This window comes from Triticum dicoccoides, chromosome 2B (genome assembly GCF_002162155.2).
Source record: "Triticum dicoccoides isolate Atlit2015 ecotype Zavitan chromosome 2B, WEW_v2.0, whole genome shotgun sequence".
Taxonomy (NCBI): Eukaryota; Viridiplantae; Streptophyta; class Magnoliopsida; order Poales; family Poaceae; genus Triticum; species Triticum dicoccoides.
The window spans coordinates 416686990-416714880 of record NC_041383.1 but is presented as its reverse complement, the minus strand read 5'-3'; the positions used below and the strand labels follow the sequence as shown (position 1 = coordinate 416714880).

The window sequence follows — 27891 nt, the reverse complement described above, 5'->3', positions numbered from 1 at the left end:
GGGTCCACGAGATAGGGGGCGCGCCCAGTAGGGGGGCACTCCCCCTATCTCCTGGGCTCCTCGAGTATCTTCTGACGTGAACTCCAAGTCTCCAGGATGATAATCTTCCAAAAAATCACGTTGCCGAAGGTTTCATTCTGTTTGGACTCCGTTTGATATTCCTTTCCTTCGAAATACTGAAACAGGCAATAAAACAGCAATATGGGCTGGGCCTCCGGTTAATAGGTTAGTCCCAAAAGTAATATAAAAGTGTATAATAAAGCCCATAATCATGCAAAACAGATAATAAAATAGCATGAATGCTTCATAAATTATAGATACGTTGGAGACGTATCAGTGCTGTACGTTCGGTACTTGATCGCTGGATCGCGAAGAAGTTCGACTACATCGACCGCGTTATTGAAACGCTTCCGCTTTCGTTCTACGAGGGTACGTGGACACACAATCCCCTCTCGTTGTTATGCATCACCTAGATAAATCTTGCGTGATCATAGGAAAATTTTGAAATTACCGCGTTCCCCAACACTTTGCCCACGCTCTGGCACTCCACCATGGTCCAGAGCAAGATCACCTACTATGCCATGCTGATGCCAGAGCGCAGCTACGAGATCCAACAACAGATCCAAGCGTGGGAAGTCGCGCGCAGCGCTCGCATCGCTGTCGGGCTGTCTTCAGACTCGCCGGAGCCGAAGGAGGAGGAACAAGGGGAGGAGTAGGAGGAGGTGGAGGAGGCGGAGGATGTAGACCAGCATGTGCCGGCCTCCAACATGGAGTAGGAGGAGGCGGAGTTCGCCATCGCCCAGCCCGACGAGATGGCCGAGTAACAGGCCATCCTGGAGTCCATCCAGGATGAGGCCTATGTGGAGGCCAACCGGGCGTTCGTCCAATGGGAGCAGGCAGAGACCGACGCGCTCTTCGCCGAGCTCGATGCGTAGATAGAGGCGGAGGAGGCTGGAGCGGAGAAGCCGGAGCTACAGCTGCCGCCTATGCTGCCGGAGCCGGGCACAGAGATCGTCGTGATCTTCGATGAGGAGTAGATAGGATCGACGTAGTACGTATGTTCTATTTCCTTTTGCATGTTTTTGTACAGATATAAGCGTCGAGTATGAGATGTCCAGATGCAACAACTGAAATTTGAGGTGTGCCCGGTCACTGCCGCAAATTTACGATATGTGGTTGTAGAGGCTCTTAGGACCTACATATATATGGATGGAGAGAGCATATGCACCACATTATGAAACGGAGGAAGTATATAGTACGCACACCGAGATTATGAGCCCCAAAGGAAGATGCAACTGCCCGCTGCCAAGCATACTTCAAAGCATCTCTAGTATTGAATACCAATTATGTTCGGACCTCCTCGGCCGCTCCCGCGAGCGGCTAGAGCTAACCCTAGCCGCCGCGAGCGTAACACCCCTCCACCCCTCCTCCCCTCGCTGCCGCCGGCAGGCGTTGCCGGGCAAAGCCCGCGCGGCATGGCGGCGGTGGGGTCTCTTTCCTTCTCCTCTGGATGGGGCGGCGCGGGACGGCCACTCCAGCGGGTGCTCGCGGGTTGGGCACGGTGCTAGCACTCGCCCAGCGAGGAGGCGCAGGGGGCGGCGCTTGGAGGCGTGCTGCAGGCGCGCGGAGGCGCAGGGTCGCTCTGCTGGTGCGGATCTGACGCCCAGCGCAGTGCGCTGTGGATCTATGGCCTGGGCAGGGCTGTGCAAGCGGCACGGCGGCGGCGCAAGGGGCCGTGCTGAGGCGCGGCAGCAGCGCAAGGGGGTCGTGCAGAGGCACGTCGGTGGGGAGGCCGCGGATCTGGCGGTTCCGCGCGCTTGAGAGGTGCGACGGCTGCTGCATCACGAGGTGGAGCCGGTGGACGTCGACCATGGGGATGGTGTGCTGTGCAGTGCTTCGGATCTGCTCGGATCCGAAGGTGTGATGGAGCTCCGGGCGAAAGTCTAGCCCCGACTTTGGGTCGGTGCCGGCAACGGTGGCGCCATGGTGTCACTCCCCTTCTTGAAGGCGTTGCCGTGGAGCTCCATTTCATGACTCTCCGGGAGAAATCCCTAGCTTCGGTGGTCGAAGCGGGCGTTGACGGCGGCTACGTCGTATCCTTGTTTGAGGCATCGCCTTGGAGAGTCAGCATTTGGCAATTTGCACGGATCTCTTCGTCAACGGGGACAGTGGACGTCGGGGCAGCGGCCCCGGGTGGTTTCTGATTGTGCGTCGAGATGGCGATCTCGGGAACAATGCGAGTGGCAGCTCTATGAGGTGGGGCTCTGGCTTGACATTGGTTGGGTGGAATTCTTGTTCCGCTTGGGTGGTAGGGATGTCGGCTCGGTCGATGCGCCTCAGAGGAGGCGGTCTGACTTTACGTCGGGGCGGCGGCCCCGGATGTGGTGCGACGTTCGTGGTCTGCGAGCGATTGCCCTGAGCAGCGTGGGCTGCGGGCAGCTGGGTTGTGCGGCGTTGCTGCTCGAGGGGAGCGGTGGTATGTCGGGGCGGCGGCCCCGGAAGGCGGTGCCGGTTGATTGTGCTGGGCGCGACGGAGTGGTGGATGTCGGGGCGGCGGCCCCGAGAGAATCTCTGTGGCGACCAGACTCTTGTGGCAAAGATGATGATGGGAGCAATGTCGGCGATGTGACAATGGTTGCGGTAGTCGGCTCTTCTCCGGCGTGTCCACGGTTTTGCCTCGGGTTGCTTGTTGCTGTGGAGTCGAAGCTGCGGCGGCGGGGCCCTGTGGTGTACGATGACTGGCTGTAGGTGCCCGTTCGGCGATCTTCCGTGGCGCCAGCTGTGTCTGATTTTGTTCTTCTGAGTTCTCCGTCAGAGTCGGAGCTGCGTTGTCTGGCCGCAAGTCGACTTGTCGTCGATTAGGGTGGGCTTTGCCCTATGTGTTTCAGTCTATGGGAGTGGGCTTGGCCTTGTTGTTCCGGTTTTTGCCCGGTTTTCCGTAATTAACTGGGCAATTCTCTTCTGCTTAATTAATAGATGAGGCAATCTTTGCCTCCGTTTCGAAAAAAAAGCATCTCTAGTAGACCCCGCATAATGCCGACCCGCAAAACGTGTCTGCAATTCGCGGAAAAACGGCTTTGCGGGCCGGCGCGGACGGTCGCAGGGGCAGACCCTGCAAAACAGACCCGTATAAAAGGATATTCGCAGAATATGCTCTTTTACGGGTCGGCTTTGCAGGGTCTAATCTGGCGCCGCTCCCGCTGGCCTGCAAATCCGAAATTTACACTTCGATTTGACACAAGATAATACATTTCTTTGCTTTTTCAATGACATTGAATACATAGGACATCACCAAATCTTTGCTAGAATAGCAAGACCAAAGAAAACAAGAACCACAATTATGCATTTTAGAAGATCTCCAACTTTCATAAGTGCTCCCACTAGTTGAAGCCATATCTTCTCCATGCACTGATTGTTGATCTGCGGATTCTTGATCTTGCATTCTTCGTTCTTCTTCTTTGGTTCTAAAGAAGTAGACGTTGCTTCCCCTCTAGTTGCACATGCAGCCACTTCATTACCTTCGATCATACTAAGGAATGCACGAACGTCTATTAAGTTTCTTTCTATCAATAAATCAATGTATTCTCCTTCCCAAAACCAAAATGAGCATCCATCTTCCTACACACATGATGATGTTCAAAATGAGCTATCACAAATGAACCAAAGAATGTGATGCCAAAGCCGAATAAAAAGAACACGTACCCCGCCGTTTTCACATTTGAAGAACACCCATCTGGGGTGCTTCGGCGTGCCCGAAGTTAGCCGCAGCACTGTCCGCGTGCAGTCGTCGCACTGTATGAGCGGCATCGGCAAGCCGCAAAACCGCTGCGCGAGCGCCGAGCCCGGCGGACGGCCGACCAAATCCACGCACGCAAACCGGCGGCGGCGGCGACAGGACGCACCCGTACCTGCATGCGGCGATGGGACTTTGTCGGGGCTGCACGAGGTGCTCCCCGACCATTCCATCGCTTGGTGCAGCCACCGGCGGCCGGAAAAGCCAAATCCGGCCGCCCGCGACGAAGGGCCGCAGATCTGCAACTTTCCGACCCGCCGACGCAGAAGGGAGGGCGGAGAGCAACCTTGTGCGTGTGGCGGCCTTCGGCGTGATCCCCCGGCTACTTTCGCTGAAATCGTGGGCGGCGGCCCGGCGGCGGAGCGAGGGGGAGAGGGGAGGTGGTAGGTGGGAAAAAGCGTGGGCTGAAATGTCCCTCCCACCAACCGCTCCCGCTATATGCAGGGCACCGACCCGGGGGAGGGGGGGGGATCCCGCGTATTCGCGGGTTGAGGTCAAGATTTTGCCGCGCCCCTTAAATTTTTTTACGGACGACCGCGTTTATAAGGTCTGTTCTGGCGGAATTTTAAGCGCCTACCCGCATTTTAGCTGTTATTTTGTGGGTCTTAGGTTTGCTAGAGATGCTCTTGTACATGGCGTGACGGAGCACACGCGAGGCGCCAAAGTTGATGGGCCCATACGTTGACATGAAGGGGACAGCAGCGCACAGGCACAGATTCGATCTCGAATGGGACGCAAACCGAGAATGGTAAACCAGCCAATGGCTGTACGGCACGCACGATGTCTAGGCCGAGAAGGCGCCAGGTGACATCAGGTAGGGTTGTCTCGCTCGCACGTCGGCCCCCGCCACCCAGCGACGCAGATCTACCATCGTCCATACGCTGCCACTTGTGCTAACGAATTCACGCTATCCACACGCAGTCACATCCTGATCGCATCCTGCTACTATTCCATGCTTCTGTATAAAGCCTCTGGGTGCTGACTAGCGAGTAGCAAGTGAAGCATCAAGTACCCCTGGCAGAACAAAACCCCTCGCCAAAAACAAGCGTGTGTACAGCACGCGGGGAGAGAGAGAGGCCAACAACCATCTGTGCGAGCAGATCGACTCGTTGTCTCGTTGCAATGGAGGCCGACATGGACATGAGCTTCGATTTCTCTTGGGAGACGCCTAACTTCTTCGAGGCCCAGGTACTGGAGCTCGGCGTCATCGACAGGTGAGCCTGCACATTCAAGTGCGCCGCTCTGCTTGTTCATGGGGCAATCCATGGCCGGTGATTGTTCCTTCCTTTGGTGCCTACTAACCGTTGGATTAGCCTTGTTGATTGTTCTAGTATGTACTTGCCGGCTGAGGACTCGCTGTCCGGTCTGTACTCGTGCTACGACGACTCGAGCTCGCCGGACGGCGCCAGCTCGTGGTCGATGGCCATGACGAGGGCAACCCGCGCGAGCAAGAACATAATCATGGAGAGGGACCGTCGCAGGAGGCTCAACGAGAAGCTTTACAACCTCCGCGGCGTCGTTCCAAACATCACCAAGGTGAGCCTGCGTGCGCTTCATCAATTTACAGATCACTACAAGAAGAGGACTTATATGTTTATACAGTTAATTTGATTGGGTTTGTGCGGCGACGTTAGATGGACAAGGCGTCCATCATCCAGGACGCCATCGCGTACATCGAGGCGCTGCAGGAGCAGGAGCGGCAGCTTCTAGCCGAGATATCCGACCTCGAACCAGACAACTGCACCGCTGCGGTCAAGGCGGAGAACGTCGCCTCCGTCGGGAGCCAGGCGGAGGAAGAAGGCGTGGGCCTGCCACGGCGGAAGAAGATGAGGAGGACTAGCTCCGCCTCCTCCATCAACGACGCCATCACTTCCCCTGCCACGTATGCGGTCGAAATCCTCGAGGTAAATGTCAACCTTCGGGGCAACGTTATGAAACGAGACCATGCAATTGCAATTGCAAAGACGTAGTGCAATCGATGGAATGACTGAGCGGTTACGGTTTGTGCAGCTGGAGGTGACGAATGTAGCGGAGAAGCTGTCGGTGGTGAGCCTGAGGCACGGCAAGCCGCGGGACGCCATGGTCAAGGTGTGCGGGGCGCTGCAGTCGCTCTGTCTCAAGGTCATCACGGCGAGCGTCACCACCGTGGCCGGCAGCATGGTCCACACCATGTTCGTCGAGGTAACCATCCATCGATTCGCTCTCTTTCCCGCCCAATCAGTTGCTCCTCTCGCTCTATCATGATTTCTCCAACGAAAAAGATTTGCTTCCGGTCCGTCCCCTTTGCTTGGAATTCCTTTGATGATATCACCTTTGATGACGTCACACAAATGACGTCATATGTGACGTGGCTCGTTCATAAAAAGCATACGCTGGGTTCCCTTTCTAGATTATTACGAACTGGGTACTACAGCTTTCATTCCATAATGTAGTGTGTTTATGCTTTTTTGAGATTTAAGTTTGATCACAAATTTAATCAACATGAAAAACTGCGGCGGGAGCAAAATTTATACCGTTGAGAATTTCTTGCAAATACGTATTCAATGATATAATTTTTGCTTCCGTCGCTGTCGCCCATGTTGGTTAATTTGTGGTTAAACTTAAATCGTAAAAAATATGGGCATACTAAATTATGAAATGGAGGAAGTACCTCATAAGGAAATTAAGAGGATCGACGTTCTATCAGGCTGGTCGTAATGGTAGTATCATAGCTAGTACTTTATCCGTTCCTAAATATTTGTCTTTCTAGAGATTTCAACAAGTGACTACATACGGAGCAAAATGAATGAATCTACACTTTAAAATGTGTCTATATACATCCGTATGTGGTAGTCCATTTGAAATCCTAAAAAGACAAATATTTAGGAACGGAGGAAGTTTCATGCATGCCAACTAGACTATTTTGCTGAGGTGGCATATAATTAAATGAAAAAGAGAGTGTTGAGTATCATATCATGATACCGTATCATAATAAATGCTATGATACTATGTGTCATGCATGATAATAAATAAGGTTACCTATGATATTACTATATGATACTGTGCATTACGGAGGTAGTATCATACCTTAGTATCATGTGCATGATACTAAGTTATGATACTATCCATTACAAGCAGCCTGATGTAGTGCTACCTCATAAAATGTGCAATGAAAATCCTCCGCAATAATCCTCTGAAGCTACACCACCACTTGATCCTTCGACATAAAGAAACACACTATTCCTCGAACCTTGGTATGTATATCTGTCCTTGCGTTTTCAATGTGTGGACGGCTCGAGTTGACACACTGTCTCAAAAAACAGAAGTCTCAAATTGCAAGTACAATATGTCGTCACCACTGACTTAGGCTGGTCATAGTGGGGAGTAACTTAGACTAGTGTCATGCGATTAGTGTCATATGCATGACACTAGTCTAAGTTACTACCTTCATAATGCAAAGTAACATGATAGTATTGTCATAGATGACTTAATTTATTAGCTTGTAGACTCATCTTGTCTTGGGAAGCGCTATGTTACAGTAACATATTATGTTACCACCTCACATTAAATACTTGCCACATAAGCAAAAAAAATTGAAATGCGCTATGTTACTAGCTAAGTTACTCCCACTATGACTAGCCTTAGGCATGTGCATACTACTCCTCGAACCTTGGTATGTATTGCTCATCGTCGCGAATGTAACCCTGGTTGCCAGGGTGATTCTGTCACTATTATTCGGCGCCGCCGAACGACGAAGACCCTCTGTAACAATCATCTTCGTATGCACCATCTCCATCATAGTCAAACTCTCCCATCTATGCATTCCTTCGATCATGGTTAATAATACGATCGACTATAAGGAGTTGCCATGTCATCTAGCGCCAAACTCATAGCTGGCATGTACAATAGTAAGTTTGAAAATGTATACTACTTTATTAATAGTTGACCCACATTACATCCTCACAAAGTGTCTTGGGTCTTCTTTGTATGTTTGTGCCACCTTGATGATCAATTGTTTTTCTGAGGGTGAAATTTATTTTCTTAAAATGGAGCATCAGGATGATACAAACACAAAACACACACATCCGATCTTTGCATGGTTAGGATGTACACAACCAACACCCATGCGCGCACACATAAATACATCGACAAATAGTAAAGTCGTATAAGACCAACATTATGCGTAGGTGAGGAAGAAAAGAAAACTCAAAGCGATCAGATTCGCGATCGATAAACTACATCAATGACCATAGCCGCAACGACCATTTCATGACACCACATGAATGACAAGGTTCTTAACAGCAGTGCCTTCAGAAAGGGATCGGCGCTCATGCGCCGCCAACACTAGACCCAACTACCCAAGGCTAGAATATACATTTTCACCCTAAAGAACCAGTCTAATCATATCCGAGCAATGCCTTTAGCAAGGTAAGGACACAAAAATATCGGAATTGCTAGATATAACCAACATGGGTCAGGCCTAGGTTTTCACCTCAGAACTCAAGCCGACGTCACTTATATGTTGTAGTCATCACTTTTTTGTGATCCTAGGAGCTGCATGCGATGTGGACTGTTGCCGCTACACAACCATCCCTCTGCGCCAAGGTATCGTCCATAGTTTGCATCTTCCCGCCAAAGCCAGCCACCGAGTCTGGAGAGAGGAACCTCACAAATACCTTTCGATGGGCACCACATTGCGTCATGAGTCCACCGTTGCACGCCGGTGTGGTTACCATAAGGACCAACAACAATGGCGAAGCACAACACCGCCGACTACCACCTCACTAGAGAGAGCCCTTCACACACCTGTCGTCCTAGGGGTCGATATGGCTGGATCCGGAGCATGAATGGCACATCAATATCGCCCGCGTGGAGCGTAGTCGCCACTAGATCAGGAGCGGACATCTGCTAGATCGATGTCGTGCCTCCCGATCTAGGTCGACAAGAACCAAGGCCGCATTGCCAAATAGGGAAGCCGCCACGTGCACTGGGATTGTTGTCGCCACCATAAAATGAGGCTTCCATACTGGAGCTGCCGGCCCAGCACCACTAGGAAGTTGCTGCATCCACGCAACAAAAGCCACAGGGACGACGCGCCCCCTCACCAACTTCCTTGAGTCGTCCGACACTTTGCATGTGAGCCCTCTAGTGGCGGCATTGTGTTGGGAAAAGAAAGGAGCACCCTAGCGGTGGCTGTGATGAGTGTTTCCTCATGTCGCAGGAGGCGGCACGGGGGATGCGGGTGTTCCGTTCAGTTCTAGGCTGCCTTCATCAGATCAATAGTTTTTGGTGAGTAAGAGTAGAACTATATCCCGCAAAAAAGAGAGTATAATTCCAGTGTAGGAGCGCACTAGGTAGTAACGCCGCATATTGGGCTTTCAGTGTGACATTAATTCCTCATATCTCTCATGCATGTATGCATACATACAAAATCATGATATCAATAAACCATTTCCCTAAATTGAATTTCAAAAAAATCTTTACCTCTTAAATCATTGACCCGATTAATGATTCGCTTTCACTAGCATTCCGGTGGTGAAATCTTCAAAACTAGATCCCATACCAAGATGTTTCAACATTTTTCTTGCCGGTACTTGCCAGATTAGTGTCACTTAGTTATCTTTATTAGCTACCTTGTTGTCAAATTGAAATTAACTTAGTTTTTAGATTTCGGGAAGTCGATATACAAGTCTAAAAGCTTTTGCTTCATGATGCTTATGTTAGTTCATGCCTCTTCCTACTTATTGTTAATCGTTGAATACTCACTCTTTAGCTATGCATAACATTGCAGTGTCCAAAAACGTATGAAAGTATTGCTCGGTAACTATATACAATCATCATGGAAACTGTTCACGGTTAAAGATGGCAACTGGGGTGACATAATCTAACAACTGATGGCAATGAAAAAAATCATTGAAGAATGTCAACATCAGATCTTATTTCGAAGCCCTTGTGGAGACAAACCCAGTGGTGTAGAAGGATCGCTAATCGGATTAGGGATTTGTGAGATAAATCATTATAAAAGTTCAAAAATGCAAGTAGTGTGATAACATCAACTTTAGATGAAAGATTCCTGTATGCATGCATGTGCTTTAGTGAAAAATCCCGTTGAAAGGTGTGGTAGCATCAAAAGACACATATGCAGACATTGCTACATATTTTTTCCCTTAATTTTATTGATAAAATTTAGTTCTATTTTTCAGACGGAAGGGGTGGATGGTGCTCAGACAATCAAGGAGATGATAAAGTTTGCACTCCACCATCTCAAATGAGAAGAAGCCCGTCAAAATCCATGAGTTACTGATGATGTTAAAGTGTTGCAAACGATGCACTAATGACTTCTACCTACAGTGTATCATGTTCACCATATCATGACAAGAGAGGCCTATGAATCCACCTCAGTACTACTAATGTCATCATCTAATAACACCACAACAATTGTAGTTATTAATCATAATCACTAGTAAAATGGCACCACATGGGTTAGCCCGGCGTGGCGCCATAGGCTGATTTAGTGGGATTTCTTTTTTTGCGTGGTAATACATGTCTCATTTATATCATAAGGATCATAATACAAGTCACGTACAAACCGACCTGGCAAAACTGAAAAGACAGCAAAACGCTAGCCTTTGCACAAAGGAACAACAACCAAGAAGTAAAATTACAATCAAGACCGAAGAAACCTTTGAACTTGACACCAACGCCCGTCACAGGCCTTCAGGACCACCATACCATCCACCAAAGGAAACAATGACGGATCACCTTCACACCCGAGCTCGAAGCGGCTCCATCGCTGATATGTAGCTTTGCGGACCTCCAAGGTGGTTCACCAAAAGCGAAACCATTACCGTTGAACGAATCAGACCGGGGCAACACCCCGAACACGCCATCGAACTCCAGATCTGGCATCCCCACATGACTAAGATGCCGGAGGAGAAAACCATACCTACCATCCACGAACCACAAAATCAGAACACGATCCACCATCTTTCAGATGCCGCCGATGCAGACCACAATCTGCATCCGCTCCTGGACTACCTCCAAGCTCCGCATCGGCGCTGGAGCAAAGGCCGTCGCAACAGCGGAGCCCGAGGACACAGGTCCACCACGAGGATGTCGCCGTCACCACGCAATCCTTACTTGAACAAACTGATTTCCAAATCCATCCCCAAGGACAGGACCGATCGCCTCGTCGGGGTAGGATCTGAAGAAACTTCATTCAACGCCACCATCGTCACCGCCGAAGCAAAAACGATGAACAAACTAAAAACCTAAACTACGAGAGCCTAAAAAACGATCCACATGCGTGGATCCGGCGACCCCCCTCACTACCAACGATCGAAGCCGCCGGCGGAGGGGAGCCGTCTGAGGCCGGCGACAGAAGCGAGTCCTTTGGCGGAAGAAGCTAGATCGTCTTTTTCTTTCTTCAGGAGAAAGAAAAGCGATTTAGTGGGATTTCTGCCATGATCGGCATGGGTGGGCTGTTGTACGGAGTACGTGCAGATTCCTTTTCAATGTTAAAATTCCAAACTAAATATATCGACGGTCCAAATTACAAATTTGTTTCATCATAATGTTTCTCGTGTCGTATCTTTAAATTTAGGTACAATTAAATAGGTTTTGATGAACTATTTTGCATGAGGTATACCTATTATGGTGGTAAAGGACTACTCATGTTAGTTAGTTAGTCAGTATGCGTACATTGTTAGATATTATGGGTCTCGGCCTAGTAAGTCTTGTACATCAGCCCAACAAAATTCTGAAATGACAAAGGCCCATTTAAGTTGCATGGCAAGTGTGTAAGTTTAGTCTTGTACTACTTCTTGAGAAACATTAGCACCGATATATAAGGTTAGGAGATATACTACTCCCCTGTAGCATGAGAAAATAGTGCAACTACGCGCCCGCTCGTTCTCACTCAACCCCCGCCCCCGCCCCCACCCCCACTTCATGCCACACAATGCACACGGGTCATATCATATCTCGTCACGTCACGTGAATCGAGCTTGAGTTTGAGACAATGTTATATGCCATGTTGGAAGAATTATTTTTTTGCTAGCTAGTGCACAGCTAAATCATCTCTGGGTGTCTCTCCAAACTTGAGCTTGTTATGTACACCGTTTGCTTAATGTTGAATCTGATGACATGCTTAATGTTGAATCTGATGATATATGTGAATTGAAGTGTATGCATGCTTTGTTGATAATTGCACATGACATATGTATTTTTTCAGAAATAATATGCTTAGTGTAGTAATTTGATGATATATATGCTTAGTGCAGTAGTTTGTTGATATGCTTAGTGTAAAATTTGATGATATGCTTAGTGTTGAATTTGATGATATATGTGAATTTAAGTGTATGCTTTGTTGATAATTGCGCGTGACATGCTCATTTATCATATATGTATATTTTTTTTAGAAATTACCTAGGAGGCTAACAGTGAGCTGTGACATCGAGCCGGATGAAGCTGACATTGTTGAACTATGTCTTACCACAAGGGGCTCCATCACCACTCGTGCATACACAGTGGACACGAACGGTCGCACTATCTTAAACACGGCGGGGTGGAACAACTTCCTTGCTGGCAAGAATCTCCGGGTTGGACAACTATCAAAAACACCCCACGTGTTGACTGGAGGATGATAATGATCATCGACCTCATTTAAAAGTATGTGTGTGGTTGGGCCACCGCTGTTAAATGAACTGCTTATTAACTATTAGTTAGGTCGTGTTTGTGAGAACATTGTCATTTATTAATTAGCTAGCAAGTATTGTTTGTGAGATTGTCACTTATTAACTAGTATTATTCTATTAACTAGTATTGTTCTATTGTGTAATTTTTTATATGTGCTTAGTTTTAATGTGAAATGCTAAATGTTATATGGTGGGGAAAAATTGACTGCACGAAACGTTTGTGGCGTGCAAAGAACATCACACGTTACTAGGTGAGTGATTATAGTGGTGTCTTTGTCCACATGGCATACCATCAACACGTAGAATACTGGTGACGTGGGGTCCAACCCCACCACTATTTTTTTAACAATGACGCTATATTGATGGCATTGGGTGTCTGTGCCAGCAAGGTGATGAGTCCAAATTACATGATTATTTTGCTAGTATTTTTGTGTGCCTACTCTATGGGCCTTGTGGAATTTCATCGCGTTCGCGCATTTCTTTTTGTCGTTTTTCCTAGGTTACATGTTTTTGGATCAATTTTTTGGAAGAAATCCCAGAAACGGTAGTGAAATCACGCATTTAGTGTGATAATCACGTGCCATAAAAGAGTCAAGCAGGAAGGCCAAAGAATAAATCGCGCCGCGCTTCCAGGGCAAAAGACGGTGTTCCATATGACCGCGCCCGCCCGTATGAGCAGTCGTATGGAGTGCCTACGCCATCGCCGGATCAACTATTTCCATCCCGTGAATTCGGATCGGGGATGGTACGAATATAGAGACCAGAAACTCATCCAAAAGGAGGAACCCTAGCATGCAAAGCAATCTGGAGGGAGGAATCGACAAGGAGGAGGTGGCCGCCTCCACTACCATCACCAGGAAGGCTTCAACATCATCACCACTGTCATCATCATCATCATCCACACCCTATTCATTGTAATCTCAACAACCCTAAAAGGGACAACTTGTGTGTTACATTTGTGATTCATTCATGTTCTCCATCAACCATGTTATGATGTTTCGCCTTCATGAGTGAGTAGTTCCCCTGGTTCTCGGGGATATGGATGAACCCTAGTGTTTAATAGATCGTTTGATATTAGGATTTATCCTCTTTGCATGTTTATGTTAGTGATCTTCTTGACATTGGGTGAAGTCGACCATCCAATGTATGTCAATTTTGGACGGAAGGTTATTACTGATGGCGGAATGGTTTGTTGCAGTGGTGGGTGACGTGACAGGCCCCATCTCCTTTCGTCCTGGGTCGTTGCAGCAGGGTGTAAAACAAAGACCACCTATAGGCTGCGTCCACGGGGACCTTTTTCCCCTTAATCATTGTTTGATAACCGGAGTGGGGAAGCACGGTGAAGGCATATGTGATACGGGGTTGCCGAGTATATGGACGTGTCTGTACTCGCTCTGCCCATGAATACAAATAAGCAAAGTGGCGTAGGAATTTGATGTAGCATCGTGTTTAGGTACCACTATAGATGCGCACACTAGAGGGAACTCCGGACTCTAGGGAACTCTTTAGTCCAATTTGTTTCAAGACTCGCATTTGCATCTCTCACTATTTACTTTCATTGCAATATTTACTTTTATGTTAATACCCCATTTCTATTATATTACTACTACTTTGGGTTACCTATAACTTGCGGGCATAATATTTTCACCATCCAAGAGACAAAAGATTGATTCATATGCTCTGTGTGGGATCGATACTCTTGCTTCAAAAAGGCTACAACTAAATCAAGTGCACTTGCAGTCTATCAAACTTTTTCTGGCGCCGTTGCCAGGGAGCTGAGCGCTTTTGATCTTTGTCTTGAGTTTGGTTTGAATTTTGTGCAGAAGTCCATGTAGTTCCTTTGCTTGGTTGGATTTGAGTTGGTTTATATAAAATATTATAAGACGTTGGGGAATACAACAGCCAAAGCTAAGTTCCCAATATAATATTGATATTCTTTCTTAACCTTTGGCAGGAAGAACATTAACATTATGCATTGATTTATAGTGAAATTGAGAAAGTTTATTTATATGTTTGTTTTTTGTTTGCTAATTATCAATTATAGTCAATTTCTCTACATCACTATTCTTAATTTAAAATTTTATGGAACTACATCCGATAATCATGTTCAGGATGAGGTAGCATTGACAACAAAGAATACTATCTACCTGCTTGTGGATGAATAGGGATTAAGCTTGGGGATGTTGATACATCTCCGGCGCATCCATAAATTTTCTCATGTTTATGCCACTTTTATATCAGTTATATCTGTGTGAGATGAATTGTGTTTTGACAAAATAGGAAAGAAATACTTTCTAACTTTCATTAATGATTCCAATCGATGTTGTTATGTGTATCTTCTAAAAATTAAAGATGAGGGTCTAGATTAATCCAAAATCTATAAAGGCGAAGTTGTAAATTAACTCGAAAGAATGATCAAAAGGATTTGGTATGATGGTGGCGAATAGAACTTTTCTAATGCATTCAATTGATTTTGCGTGGAACATGGTATAATCCATGAAAGGGCACCTCCCAATTCCACTTAATGTAATGGGATCCTAGAAATGAAATACCTCACTCTAATTAGTTTGGTTAACGCCATGATAAACAAAACTGTTTTATCTAAGGAATGATGTGAGGATGCGATATTTACTTCATGTCATGTCTTAAACTGAGGTCTGACAAATAACAAGATTACCTCATTTGAACGATGGGAAAAAAGTTTACACTATCGTACTAGCGTACGTGGGGTGGTTTGGTGAAAGTCAACTGCCAATTCTAAAGAAATGCAAACTAGCTTGGACCAAAAACCATTGATTGTGTCTTTCTTACCTATGATGCACATAACATTGTCTATGAATTTCTAGTGGTTATATATAGAGTACTTGACATAAGTAGGTACCGATCCATCCATTCAAAACAAAAGTAGGTACCAATCCCAAATGCAACCATTCTTAGGATGTTTTTCCTATGAGAGATATAGGAAGGATGTCTAGTCAAGAATGTAATCCTGGATCATTCACTTTCCAGTAATAGAAGTTCTGATGAGGATGACAACGAAGCTCCTTCACGAGAAAAGGACAAAGGACTTTGAACTCTAGGTAATAATTTCATTCTATACCTTGTGGATGATACTCCTGCTACCATTTCAGAAGCTTATATTCGTCTCCAAATGCAACCTACTGGATGATAGGAATTCAAAGTGAGATGGATTCTATCTTGGCTAAGGTACCCAAAAGAAAGCCGAATATTTCTTCCACAATTACTCACTTGGCGCATGGATGACCACAATTAACACACACACACGCGCGCGCGCGCAGAGAGAGAGAGAGCGAGATAGGAAAATGGTTATGTACTCCTGGGAGTATGTAATCCCGCTCATCATATACCATGCAGATGAATCTTTTATACCTCATTATTATTTTTCATATATTTCATTAATAATTTCTAGATACCCCAAAATGAGTTTAATGGGAAAAAAAGTCATATGTGTCTTATATTTTTGAAGGTTTACATATATACTGATTTGTTTGTATGTGAAAAAGGTATATTACAAAAAGTAGGTCGAAAATAATATTTTTTCAACAAAACCCGTATTGGGCTTTCTTAGAATATTTAATGAAATATATTGAGTGGACACATTTTAAAAATTGCAAATAATACATCCACAAACATTTAAAAAAAATCAAAAACGTTTTTTCATATGTGTGGACATATTTTAAATATCACGAACCATTTTTTGAGTAGAATGAACATTATTTAATATTATGTGTATGATGTTTAATACAGGATAATAGTTTTAAAATGTCACGAACATGTTTTTGGTTGGTACAATTTTTTTAACTTGCACGAATACGTTTGTAAAATTGCATGAACAAAAAAAATGCATTCATGAAAAAAATGTGAAGAACACTTTTTGATGGTATGAATATTTTTAAAACATAAGGAAATTTCTTAAACATGTGGTTATGTTTTAAACGTGGGGAATATCTTTTGAGTGGTACAATTTTTTTTGATGGTATGAGCATTTTTTTTAAACATATGTATACTATTTGTCAGCTATCATGAATTGCTAAAGAAACTAGAGAAAACCCGGAACCCAAAAGAAAGTATGTTCAGCCATGCTAAGTTAAGATTGCGGGCCTCCTATTTGGCGCGTCAGGCGCCGGTTACAGTTCATTCTGCAAACCGGCGCACACCGTGCCTCAGTTCTGGGTTGTCCTATTTTACGGTTTTGTTCGCACACGAACACGTCAACGTGTATCCTCGACACCAAGGGTGATTCACCGCAGCTCACGTCAAAGGAGATCCAGCCAAAAGCGCGGTACGCAAGTAATTCGGTGGGCGCTTTTGTAAATCCGAAACCCCACACGTCCGGGAGGGACCCCGTCAGGGCGCACAGCGGCAATGGGCTGCCCTAGGTCGACCTGATCGCTCCTAGGGCCTCGTGGATCGCTGCCCTCCAAAATGAACAACGAACGATGAACGAGAAGAAATATACAAGGGGAGAGATAAAAATAGATGAACACAAAAAAGTAGTAGATTGATTTGTTCGATTGTGTGTTGGTGTTCAATCGGCCGTTACTTCTTGTCTATATAAGAGGCAGATGGACTTCCCGTACAAGAAAATGACTTGCCTTGTCGTCCAAATCATTAAAATCTAACCAAACAGGGGCTATTCACGACCTCTGGCCTGAATGTCCGGCTGAAGGCCCAGATGATCCGGCCAAGCCCATTTTTTCTGACAGCAGTTTTCATGGCTTGTCCGTTTTTTGATGTCATTGCTATGCTAGATCATTGCACATCCCGGTACACCGCCGGAGGCATTCATATAGAGTCATATCTTTTTCTAGATATCGAGTTGTAACATTGAGTTGTAAGTAAATAAAAGTGTGATGATCATCATTATTAGAGCATTGCCCGAGTGAGGAAAGGATGATGGAGACTATGATTCCCCCACAAGTCGGGATGAGACTCCGGACTTAATAAAAAAAAGGAGAGGCCAACGAAGCCTAAATAAAAAAAAAGAGAGGCCAAAGAAGCCTATTAAAAAAAGGAAAAAAAGAAGAAAATAAAAAAATGAGAGAAAAAGAGAGAAGGGGCAATGTTACTATCCTTTTACCACACTTGTGCTTTAGAATAGCACCATGTTCCTCATAGAGAGAGTATCCTATGCTTTCACTTTCATATACTAGTGGGAATTTTCATTATAGAACTTGGCTTGTATATTCCAATGATGGGCTTCCTCAAATGCCCGAGGTCTTCATGAGCAAGCAAGTTGGATGCACACCCACTTAGTTTCAGTTTGAACTTTCATATTCTTATAGCTCTTAGTGCATCCGTTGCATGGCAATTCCTACTCCTCGCATTGACATCAATTGACGGGCATCTCCATAGCCCGTTGATTAGCCGCGTCGATGTAAGACTTTCTCCCTTTTTGTCTTCTCCACATAACCTCCACCATCATATTCTATTCCACCTATAGTGCTATATCCATGGCTCACGCTCATGTATTGCGTGAAAGTTGAAAAAGTTTGAGATTATTAAAGTATGAAACAATTGCTTGGCTTGTCATCGGGGTTGTGCATGATTAAATAGTTTGTGTGATGAAGATAGAGCAACAACCAGACTATATGATTTTGTAGGGATAACTTTCTTTGGCCATGTTGTTTTGAAAAGACATGATTGCTTTATTAGTACGCTCGAAGTATTATTGTTTTTATGTCAAATGATAGACTATTTCTTTGAATCACTCGTGTCTTAATATTCATGCCATGATTAGACATATGATCAAGATTATGCTAGGTAGCATTCCACATCAATTTTTTTATCATTTACCTACTCGAGGACGAGCAGGAATTAAGCTTGGGATGCTGATACGTCTCCGTTGTATCTATAATTTTTGATTGTTCCATGCCAATATTCTACAACTTTCATATACTTTTGGTAACTTTTTATACTATTTTTTGGGACTAACATATTGATCCAGTGCCCGGTGCCAGTTCCTGTCTGTTGCATGTTTTATGTTTCGCAGAAACCCCATATCAAACGGAGTCCAAACGGGATAAAAATGGACGGAGTATTATTTTGGAATATTTGTGATTTTTGGGAAGTAAAATCAACGCGAGACGGTGCTCGAGGGGGCCAGGAGATAGGGGCGTGCCCTAGAGAGGCAGGCGTGCCCTGGACTCTCCTAGGGCCCCCGTAAGGCGGTTGGCGCTCTTCTTTTGCCGCAAGAAAGCTAATTTTATGAGAAAGATCTGGGCGAAAGATTCACACCAATCGGAGTTACGGATCTCCGGATATAAAAGAAACGGTGAAGGGGCAGAATCTGAGAATGCAGAAACAGAGAGAGACAGAGAGAAAGATCCAATCTCGGAGGGGCTCTCGCCCCTCCCACGCCATGGGAGCCAAGGACCAGAGAGAAAGCCTTCTCCCATCTAGGGAGGAGGTTAAGGAAGAAGAAGAAGAAGAAGAAGAAGAAGGGGGGCCCTCTCCCCCTTGCTTGGTGGCGCCGGAACACTGCCGGGGGCCATCATCATCACCGCGATCTTCACCAACACCTCTGCCATCTTCACCAATATCTCCATCACCTTACCCCATCTATATTCAGCGGTCCACTCTCTCGCAACCCGATGTAACCTCTACTTGAACATGGTGCTTTATTCTTCATATTATTATTCAATGATATGTTGCCATCCTACGATGTCTTGGTAGATTTCTGTTGTCCTATCGGTGATTGATGAATTGCTATGATTGGTTTGAGTTGCTTTTTTATTATTGGTGATGTCATATTGTGCCCTCCGTGTCGCGCAAGAGTGAGGGATTCCCGCTGTAGGGTTTGCAATATGTTCATGATTTGCTTATGGTGGGTGGCGTGAGTGACAGAAGCACAGACCCGAGTAAGTGTTGATTGCGTATGGGATAAATGGGACTTGATACTTTAATGCTATGGTTGGGTTTTACCATAATGATCTTTAGTAGTTGCGGATGCTTGCTAGAGTTCCAACCATAAGTGCATATGATCCAAGAAGAGAAAGTATGTTAGCTTATGCCTCTCCCTCAAATAGAGTTGCAATAGTGATTATCGGTCTAGTAACATAGTCAATTGCTTAGGGACAATTTTACAACTCCTACCACCACTTTTCCACACTCGCTATATTTACTTTATTGCTTCTTTATCTAAACAGCCCCTACTTTTTATTTAAGCGTTCTTTATATTCTTGCAAACCTATCCTATCATACCTACAAAGTACTTCTAGTTTCATACTTGTTCTAGGTAAAGCAAACGCTAAGCGTGCGTAGAGTTGTATCGGTGGTCGATAGAACTTGAGGGAATATTTGTTCTACCTTTAGGTCCTTTTGGATTCGACACTCTTACTTATCGAAAGAGGCTACAATTGATCCCATATACTTGCGGGTTATCAAGACCTTTTTCTGGCGCCGTTGCCGGGGAGGTCTTCGCTCAAGTCAAGACATACCAAGTACTCATCACAAACTCATCTCCCTCGCATTTACATTATTTGTCATTTGCCTCTCGTTTTCCTCTCCCCCACTTCACCCTTGCCGTTTTATTCGCCCTCTCTTTCCCAATCTCCTCTCTCTTTCGCTTGCCTTTTTCTGTTTGCTTGTGTGCGGATTAATTGTCGCCATGGCGCAACATAATACCAAATTGTGTGATTTCTCCAATACCAATAATAATGATTTCCTTAGTACTCTGATTGCTCCTCTTAATGATGTTGAGTCTTGTGAAATCAATACTGCTTTGCTGAATCTTGTTATGAAAGATCAATTCGCCGGCCTTCCTAGTGAAGATGTCGCTACTCACCTAAAAAACTTTGTTGATTTGTGTGATATGCAAAAGAAGAAAGATACGGATAATGATATTGTTAAATTGAAGTTATTTCTGATTTCCCTTAGAGATCGTGCTAAAGTTTGGTTTTCGTCTTTGCCTAAAAATAATATTGATTCTTGGAACAAGTGCAAAGATGCTTTTATCTCTAAGTATTTTCCTCCCGCTAAGATCATCACTCTTAGGAATGATATTATGAATTTTAAACAACTTGATCATGAGCATGTTTCCCAATCTTGGGAAAGAATGAAATTGATGATTCGCAATTGCCCTTGGATGATCATACAAAAATTTTATGCCGGATAGAATTTTGCTTCTTGGAATCTTTTAGATTCGGCCGCGGGAGGCACGTTTATGGAAATCACTTTAGGAGATGCTATAAAACTCCTTGATAATATTATGGCCAATTATTCTCAATGGCACACCGAAAGATCTACTAGTAAAAAAGTGCATGCTATAGAAGAAATTAATGTTTTGATTGGGAAGATGGATGAACTTATGAAATTGTTTGCTACTAAGAGTGCTCCTATTGATCCCAATGATATGCATTTGTCTACTTTGATTGAGAATAATAATGAATATATGGATGTGAATTTTGTTGGTAGGAATAGTTTTGGAAACAATGTTTATAGAGGAAACTTTAATCCTAGACCGTTCCCTAGTAATTACTCTAATAATTATGGAAATTTCTACAATAATTCTTATGGTAATTTTAATAAGATGCCTTCTGATTTTGAGAATAGTGTGAAAGAATTTATGATCTCTCAAAAGAATTTTAATGCCTTGCTTGAAGAAAAATTGCTCAAAGTTGATGATTTGGCTAGGAACATTGATAGACTCTCGCTTGATGTTGATTCTTTGAAACCTAGATCTACTTCTCCTAAGAATGATATCAATGAGTCTCTCAAAGCAATGAGAGTGTCCATTGATGAGTGCAAAGAAAGAACCGCTAGATTGCGTGCTAAGAAAGATTGCTTTGTAAAGGCATGTTCTTCTAGTTTCCATGAAAATAATGATGAAGATCTTAAAGTTATTGATGTGTCCCCTATTAGATCTTTGTTTTTCAATATGAATCTTAATAATGATGGGACTAGAGATGAGTCAACTTTAGTTAAAAGGCGTCCCAATAATTTGGAGTTTTTAGATCTTGATGCTAAATTTGGTAAAAGTGGGATTGGAGAGGTCAAGACTTTAAATAACATTGAACCCACTATTTTGGATTTCAAGGAATTTGATTATGATAATTATTCTTTAGAAGGTTGTATTTCCTTGTTGCAATCCGTTGTGAATTCTCCTCATGCTTATAGTCAAAATAAAGCTTTTACCAAACATATTGTTGATGCCTTGATACAATCTTATGATGAAAAACTTAATTTGGAAGTTTCTATACCTAGAAAACTTAATGATGACTGGGAACCTACTATAAAGATTAAAATTAAAGATCATGAGTGTTTTGCTTTATGTGATTTGGGTGCTAGTGTTTCCACGATTCTGAAAACTTTATGTGATATTCTAGGTTTCCATGATCTTGATGATTGCTCTTTAAATTTGCACCTTGTGGATTCCACCATTAAAAAGCCAATGGGAAGGATCAATGATGTTCTCATTGTTGCAAATAGAAATTTGGTGCACGTAGATTTTATCGTTCTTGATATAGATTGCAATCTTTCTTGCCCTATTATTCTTGGTAGACCTTTCCTTAGAACGATTGACGCGATTATTGATATGAAGGAAGGGAATATTAGATTCCAATTTCCATTAAGGAAAGGCGTGGAGCACTTTCCAACAAAGAAAATTAAATTACCTTATGAATCTATCATGCGGGCTACTTATGAATTGAGTGCCAAAGATGGCACTACTTAGATCTATCCTCGCTTTTGTGCCTAGCTAGGGGCGTTAAACGATAACGCTAGTTGGGAGGCAACCCAATTTTATTTATGTTTTTTGTTTTTTGTTTCTGTTTAATAATAAATTTTGCATCTACCTTCTGTTTAGATGTGTTTTTATATTTTAATTAGTGTTTGTGCCAAGTAGAACCTATAGGATAACCTATGGTGATAGTTAATTTGATTCTGCTGAAAAACAGAAACTCTGCACGCACAAAATTAGTTTTGTTTTATCACAGAAACATGCTTTCGCGTTGATTCTTTTTGCTGTAGATCAAAAGATAAATTTCCCAGGACTTCCTATTAAGGTAGGATTTTTAGAGTTCCATAAGTATTCGTGGGCTATAGATTGCTACAGACTATTCTGTTTTTGACAGATTCTGTTTTTCGTGTGTTGTTTGCTTATTTTGATGCATCTATGGCTAGTATTAAGTGGTATGAACCATAGAGAACTTGAAATACAGTAGGTTTAACACCAATATAAATAAAGAATGAGTTCATTACAGTACATTATGTGGTGGTTTTGCTTTCTTTCACTAACAGAGCTTATGAGATTTCCTGTTGAGTTTTGTGTTGTGAAGTTTTCAAGTTTTGGGTAAAGATTTGATGGACTATGGAATAAGGAGTGGCAAGAGACTAAGCTTGGGGATGCCCATGGAACCCCAAGATATTCAAGAATAGCCAAAATCCTAAGCTTGGGGATGCCCAGGAAGGCATCCCCTCTTTCTTCAACAAGTACCGGTATGTTTTCGGATTCATTTCGTTCATGCGATATGTGCAATCTTGGAGCGTCTTTTGCATTTACTTTTCACTTTTCTTTTATGCACCATGCTGGTATGAGATAGTCCTTGGTTGATTTATAGAATGCTCTTTTGCTTCACTTATATTTGTTAGAGCATGGGCATATCTTTTGTAGAAAGAATTAAACTCCCTTCCTTCACTTATATCTATTTAGAGAGATGGCAGGAATTGGTCATTCACATGGTTAGTCATAAAATCCTACATAAAACTTGTAGATCGCTGAATATGATATGTTTGATTCCTTGCAATAATTTTGCAATATAAAGGTGGTGATATTAGAGTCATGCTAGTGGGTGACTGTGTGTTGAGGTTTGTGATTCCCGTAGCATGCACGTATGGTGAACCGCTTTGTGATGAAGTTGGAGCACAATTTTATTTATTGATTGTCTTCCTTATGAGTGGCGGTCGGGGACGAGCGATGGTATTTTCCAACCAATCTATCCCCCTAGGAGCATGAGCATAGTACTTTGTTTTCAATGGCTTGTAGATTTTTGCAATAAGTATATGAGTTATTTATGACTAATGCTGAGTCCATGGATTATACGCACTCTCACCCTTCCACCATTGCTAGCCTCTCTTGTGCCGCGCAACTTTCACCGGTACCATACACCCACCATATGCCTTCCTCAAAACAGCCACCATACCTACCTATCATGGCATTTCCATAGCCATTCCGAGATATATTGCCATGCAACTTCCATCATCATCATATACATGACTTGAGCATTCATTGTCATATTGCTTTGCATGATCGTAAGATAGCTAGCATGATGTTTTCATGGCTTGTCCGTTTTTTGATGTCATTGCTACGCTAGATCATTGCACATCTCGATACACCGCCGGAGGCATTCATATAGAGTCATATCTTTGTTCTAGATATCGAGTTGTAACATTGAGTTGTAAGTAAATAAAAGTGTGATGATCATCATTATTAGAGCATTGCCCTAGTGAGGAAAGGATGATGGAGACTATGATTCCCGCACAAGTCGGGATGAGACTCCAGACTTAATAAAAAAAGGGAGAGCCCAACGAAGCCTAAATAAAAAAAGAGAGATGCCAAAGAAGCCTATTCAAAAAAAAGGAAAAAAAGAAGAAAATAAAAAATGAGAGAAAAGGAAAGAAGGGGCAATGTTATTATCCTTTTACCACACTTGTGCTTCAGAATAGCACCATGTTCTTCATAGAGAGAGTCTCCTATGCTTTCACTTTCATATACTAGTGGGAATTTTCATTATAGAACTTGGCCTGTATATTCCGATGATGGGCTTCCTCAAATGCCCGAGGTCTTCATGAGCAAGCAAGTTGGATGCACACCCACTTAGTTTCAGTTTGAGCTTTCATACACTTATAGCTCTTAGTGCATCTGTTGCATGGCAATCCGTACTCCTCGCATTGACATCAGTTGATGGGCATATCCATAGCATGTTGATTAGCCGCGTCGATGTGAGACTTTCTCCCTTTTTGTCTTCTCCACATAACCTCCACCATCATATTCTATTCCACCTATAGTGCTATATCCATGGCTCATGCTCATGTATTGCGTGTAAGTTAAAAAAGTTTGAGATTATTAAAATATGAAACAATTGCTTGGCTTGTCATCGGGGTTGTGCATGATTAAATACTTTGTGTGATGAAGATAGAGCAACAGCCAGACTATATGATTGTGTAGGGATAACTTTCTTTGGCCATGTTGTTTTGTAAAGACACGATTGCTTTATTAGTACGCTCGAAGTATTATTGTTTTTATGTCAAATGATAGATTATTTCTTTTGAATCACTCGTGTCTTAATATTCATGCCATGATTAGACATATGATCAAGATTATGCTAGGTAGCATTGCACATCAATTTTTTTTATCATTTACCTACTCGAGGACGAGCAGGAATTAAGCTTGGGGATGCTGGTACATCTCCGTCGTATCTATAACTTTTGATTTTTCCATGCCAATATTCTACAACTTTCATATATTTTTGGCAACTTTTTATACTATTTTTTGGGACTAACATATTGAACCAGTGCCCAGTGTCAGTTCATGTCTGTTGCATGTATGTTTCGCAGAAACCCCATATCAATCGGAGTCCAAGCGGGATAAAAATGGACGGAGAATTATTTTGGAATATTTGTGATTTTTGCGAAGTAAAATCGACACGAGACAGTGCCCAAGGGGGACAGGAGATAGGGGGCACGCCCCAGGGAGGTAGGTGCGCCTTGGACTCTCCTGGGCCCCCCATAAGGCAGTTGATGCTCTTCTTTTGCCGCAAGAAAGCTAATTTTATGAGAAAGATCTGGGCTAAAGATTCACCCCAATTGGAGTTACGGATCTCCAGATATAAAGGAAATGATGAAGGGGCAGAATCAGAGAACACAGAAACAGAGAGATAGATCCAATCTCGGAGGGGCTCTCACCCCTCCCACGCCATGGGAGCCAAGGACCAGAGGGGAAACCCTTCTTCCATCTAGGGAGGATGTCAAGGAAGAAGAAGAATAAGGCGGGCCCTCTCCCACTTGCTTCTGGTGGTGCCGGAACGCTGCCGGGGGCCATCATCATCACCGCGATCTTCACCAACACCTCTGCCATCTTCACCAACATCTCCATCACCTTGCCCCATCTATATTCAGTGGTCCACTGTCGCGTAACCCGTTGTACCCTCTACTTGAACATGGTGTTTTATGCTTCATATTATTATCCAATGATGTGTTGCCATCCTATGATGTGTGACTAGATTTCCGTTGTCCTATCAGTGATTGGTTTGAGTTGCATGTTTTATTATTGGTGTTGTCCTATTGTGCCCTCCGTGTCGCGCAAGCGTGAGGGATTCCCGCTGTAGGGTTTGCAATATGTTCATGATTTGCTTATGGTGGGTGGCGTGAGTGACAGAAGCACAGACCCGAGTAAGTAGGTTGTTTGCGTATGGGATAAAGGGGACTTGATACTTTAATGCTATGGTTGGGTTTTACCTTAATGATCTTTAGTAGTTGCGGATGCTTGCTAGAGTTCCAATCGTAAGTGCATATGATCCAAGAAGAGAAAGTATGTTAGCTTATGCCTCTCCCTCAAATAGAATTGCAATAGTGATTACCGGTCTAGTAACATAGTCAATTGCTTAGGGACAATTTCACAACTCCTACCACCATTTTTCAACCTTTGCTATATTTACTTTATTGCTTCTTTATCTAAACAGCCCCTACTTTTTATTTACGCGTTCTTTATATTCTTGCAAACCTATCCTATCATACCTACAAAGTACTTCTAGTTTCATACTTGTTCTAGGTAAAGCGACCGCTAAGCATGCGTAGAGTTGTATCGGTGGTCGATAGAACTTGAGGGAATATTTGTTCTACCTTTAGCTCCTTGTTGGGTTCGACACTCTTACTTATCGAAAGAGGCTACAATTGATCTCGTATACTTGCGGGTTATCACACTCCTGCATGTTGCATCGACGGCCAGGACTAGTCCTAGCAACCTCCTTATACAAGGCGGGTGCTTATGCGAGCCACTCGGGCGTGTGCCGCTCCATCGCTGACGTCCGAAGAACTTTCGGCTGATACATATGACGCAGAGTGCCCATACTTATTCCCGCGTGGTGGTCAGTGCCCACAAAAGTCCAAAGGCCTACTCGGATCACATATCCAAAATGTTAGTGTCTTGATAGCACTACAAAAAAAAGACACATCCATGACATTTTGGGCCGAACGAAACTTTTTTCTGTCATATATATGACACTTCTATGACAATAATTGTGACAAAACCCGGCATCATCATAGATGTGGTGGGCTCCTACTTCTATGACAAAAAATCATGATAGAAAATGGGCTTTTCGTCCTGGGCGGGCCGGAGATGCAGCTGCATGACATTCTTTGGGCCGTCCATGACGGAAAAAACCGTGGTAAAAGCAAGGGCAAGGAAAATTTTGGGGAGTTCCTGGTTACGGTGGGAGGTCAGGGGCCGAGCGATGTGTGTTTCTCTCATACACATACGCGCGTGTGTGCGAGGCGTTGGCTCTAACTGAACCCGAGCGAGGCGTTGGGCTCTAACTGAACCCGAGCGATTGCACTGCAGGCTACGCGTTACTGAACCCGAGCGATCGATTGATGGCTGTTAACTGAACCCGATCGAGCGATTCCTTCTCTACTGCTGCTAACTGAAGCCGATCGATGCTGCCTCTCTGGATGAACAGTGAGCGTTGGGGGGGTGGATGAATAGTGAGTGGTGGGGGTGGATGCAGGACCCCGTGGCGTTGCCTCTGGATGAACAGGATGACCCCGTGGAGGGCTGGATGAACAGTAGCGGTGGAGAGGTACCCGTGGAGGGGTGGTTGAACAGTAGCCGGTGGAGTAGTGCACAGTGGAGGCTGGAGGAGGTCGACGGTAGCCCGTGGAGGCTGGAGGAGGTCGATGATGGAGATGAACAGTATTCCGTGGAGTCCCGTTTTGCGGTACGCCACACCCCTCCCGATGAACATGACTCCCATTTCGATCGTAGCGCTCAAACACAAGTCCGTTTCATCCGTTTTGCGGAACGCCACACCCCTCCCAATCAACAGGACCCCCGTTTCGACCGTAGCGCTCCAACACAAGTCTGTTTCGTCCGTTTTGCGGTATGTCGCACCCCTCCCGATCAACAGGACTCCCGTTTCGACCATAGGAGGTCCGTTTCCTCCGTTTTGCGGTACGCCGGACCCCTCCCGATGAACAGGATCCTGTTTCGAACGTGGCCGGTCGAACACAAGGTCGTTTCCTCTGTTCTGCGGTACGCCAGTCCTCGTTTCCATCTCCTGTTCCGTCCAAGCCCTCCCGATGAACACGCCCACGCATTCCGTTCCGACCCAGCCGGTTGGCTCCCACGCGTTCCGTTGCCTCCCGATGAACACGACGCATTTCGTTGCCTCCCCATGAACACGACGC

General features: G+C 44.4%; 1 protein-coding gene across 2 annotated transcripts; it reads left to right on the top strand.

The window, feature by feature from the left end:
* Positions 1-4809: 4809 nt before the first annotated feature.
* Positions 4810-10200, top strand: LOC119367786 (transcription factor bHLH35-like). Of its 2 annotated transcripts, none has more exons than XM_037633195.1 (5): positions 4810-5007; positions 5125-5329; positions 5428-5697; positions 5804-5974; positions 9976-10200. In XM_037633195.1, the coding sequence occupies exons 1-5, from the start codon at positions 4916-4918 to the stop codon at positions 10042-10044; spliced, it is 807 nt and encodes a 268-aa protein (XP_037489092.1). In that variant the 5' UTR covers positions 4810-4915; the 3' UTR covers positions 10045-10200. The 2 variants fall into 2 exon arrangements, with proteins under 2 accessions (XP_037489092.1, XP_037489091.1); XM_037633194.1 differs by having other exon boundaries at positions 5107-5329.
* Positions 10201-27891: the final 17691 nt, after the last annotated feature.

Bases quoted from the DNA above. Each gene is read 5' to 3' on its own strand.
- LOC119367786 (XM_037633194.1), top strand. From the start codon at position 4,916: ATGGAGGCCGACATGGACATGAGCTTCGATTTCTCTTGGGAGACGCCT. The intron at 5,008-5,106 runs GTGAGCCTGCAC...CCGTTGGATTAG, and splicing joins GAGCTCGGCGTCATCGACAG to CCTTGTTGATTGTTCTAGTA. The intron at 5,330-5,427 runs GTGAGCCTGCGT...CGGCGACGTTAG, and splicing joins TCGTTCCAAACATCACCAAG to ATGGACAAGGCGTCCATCAT.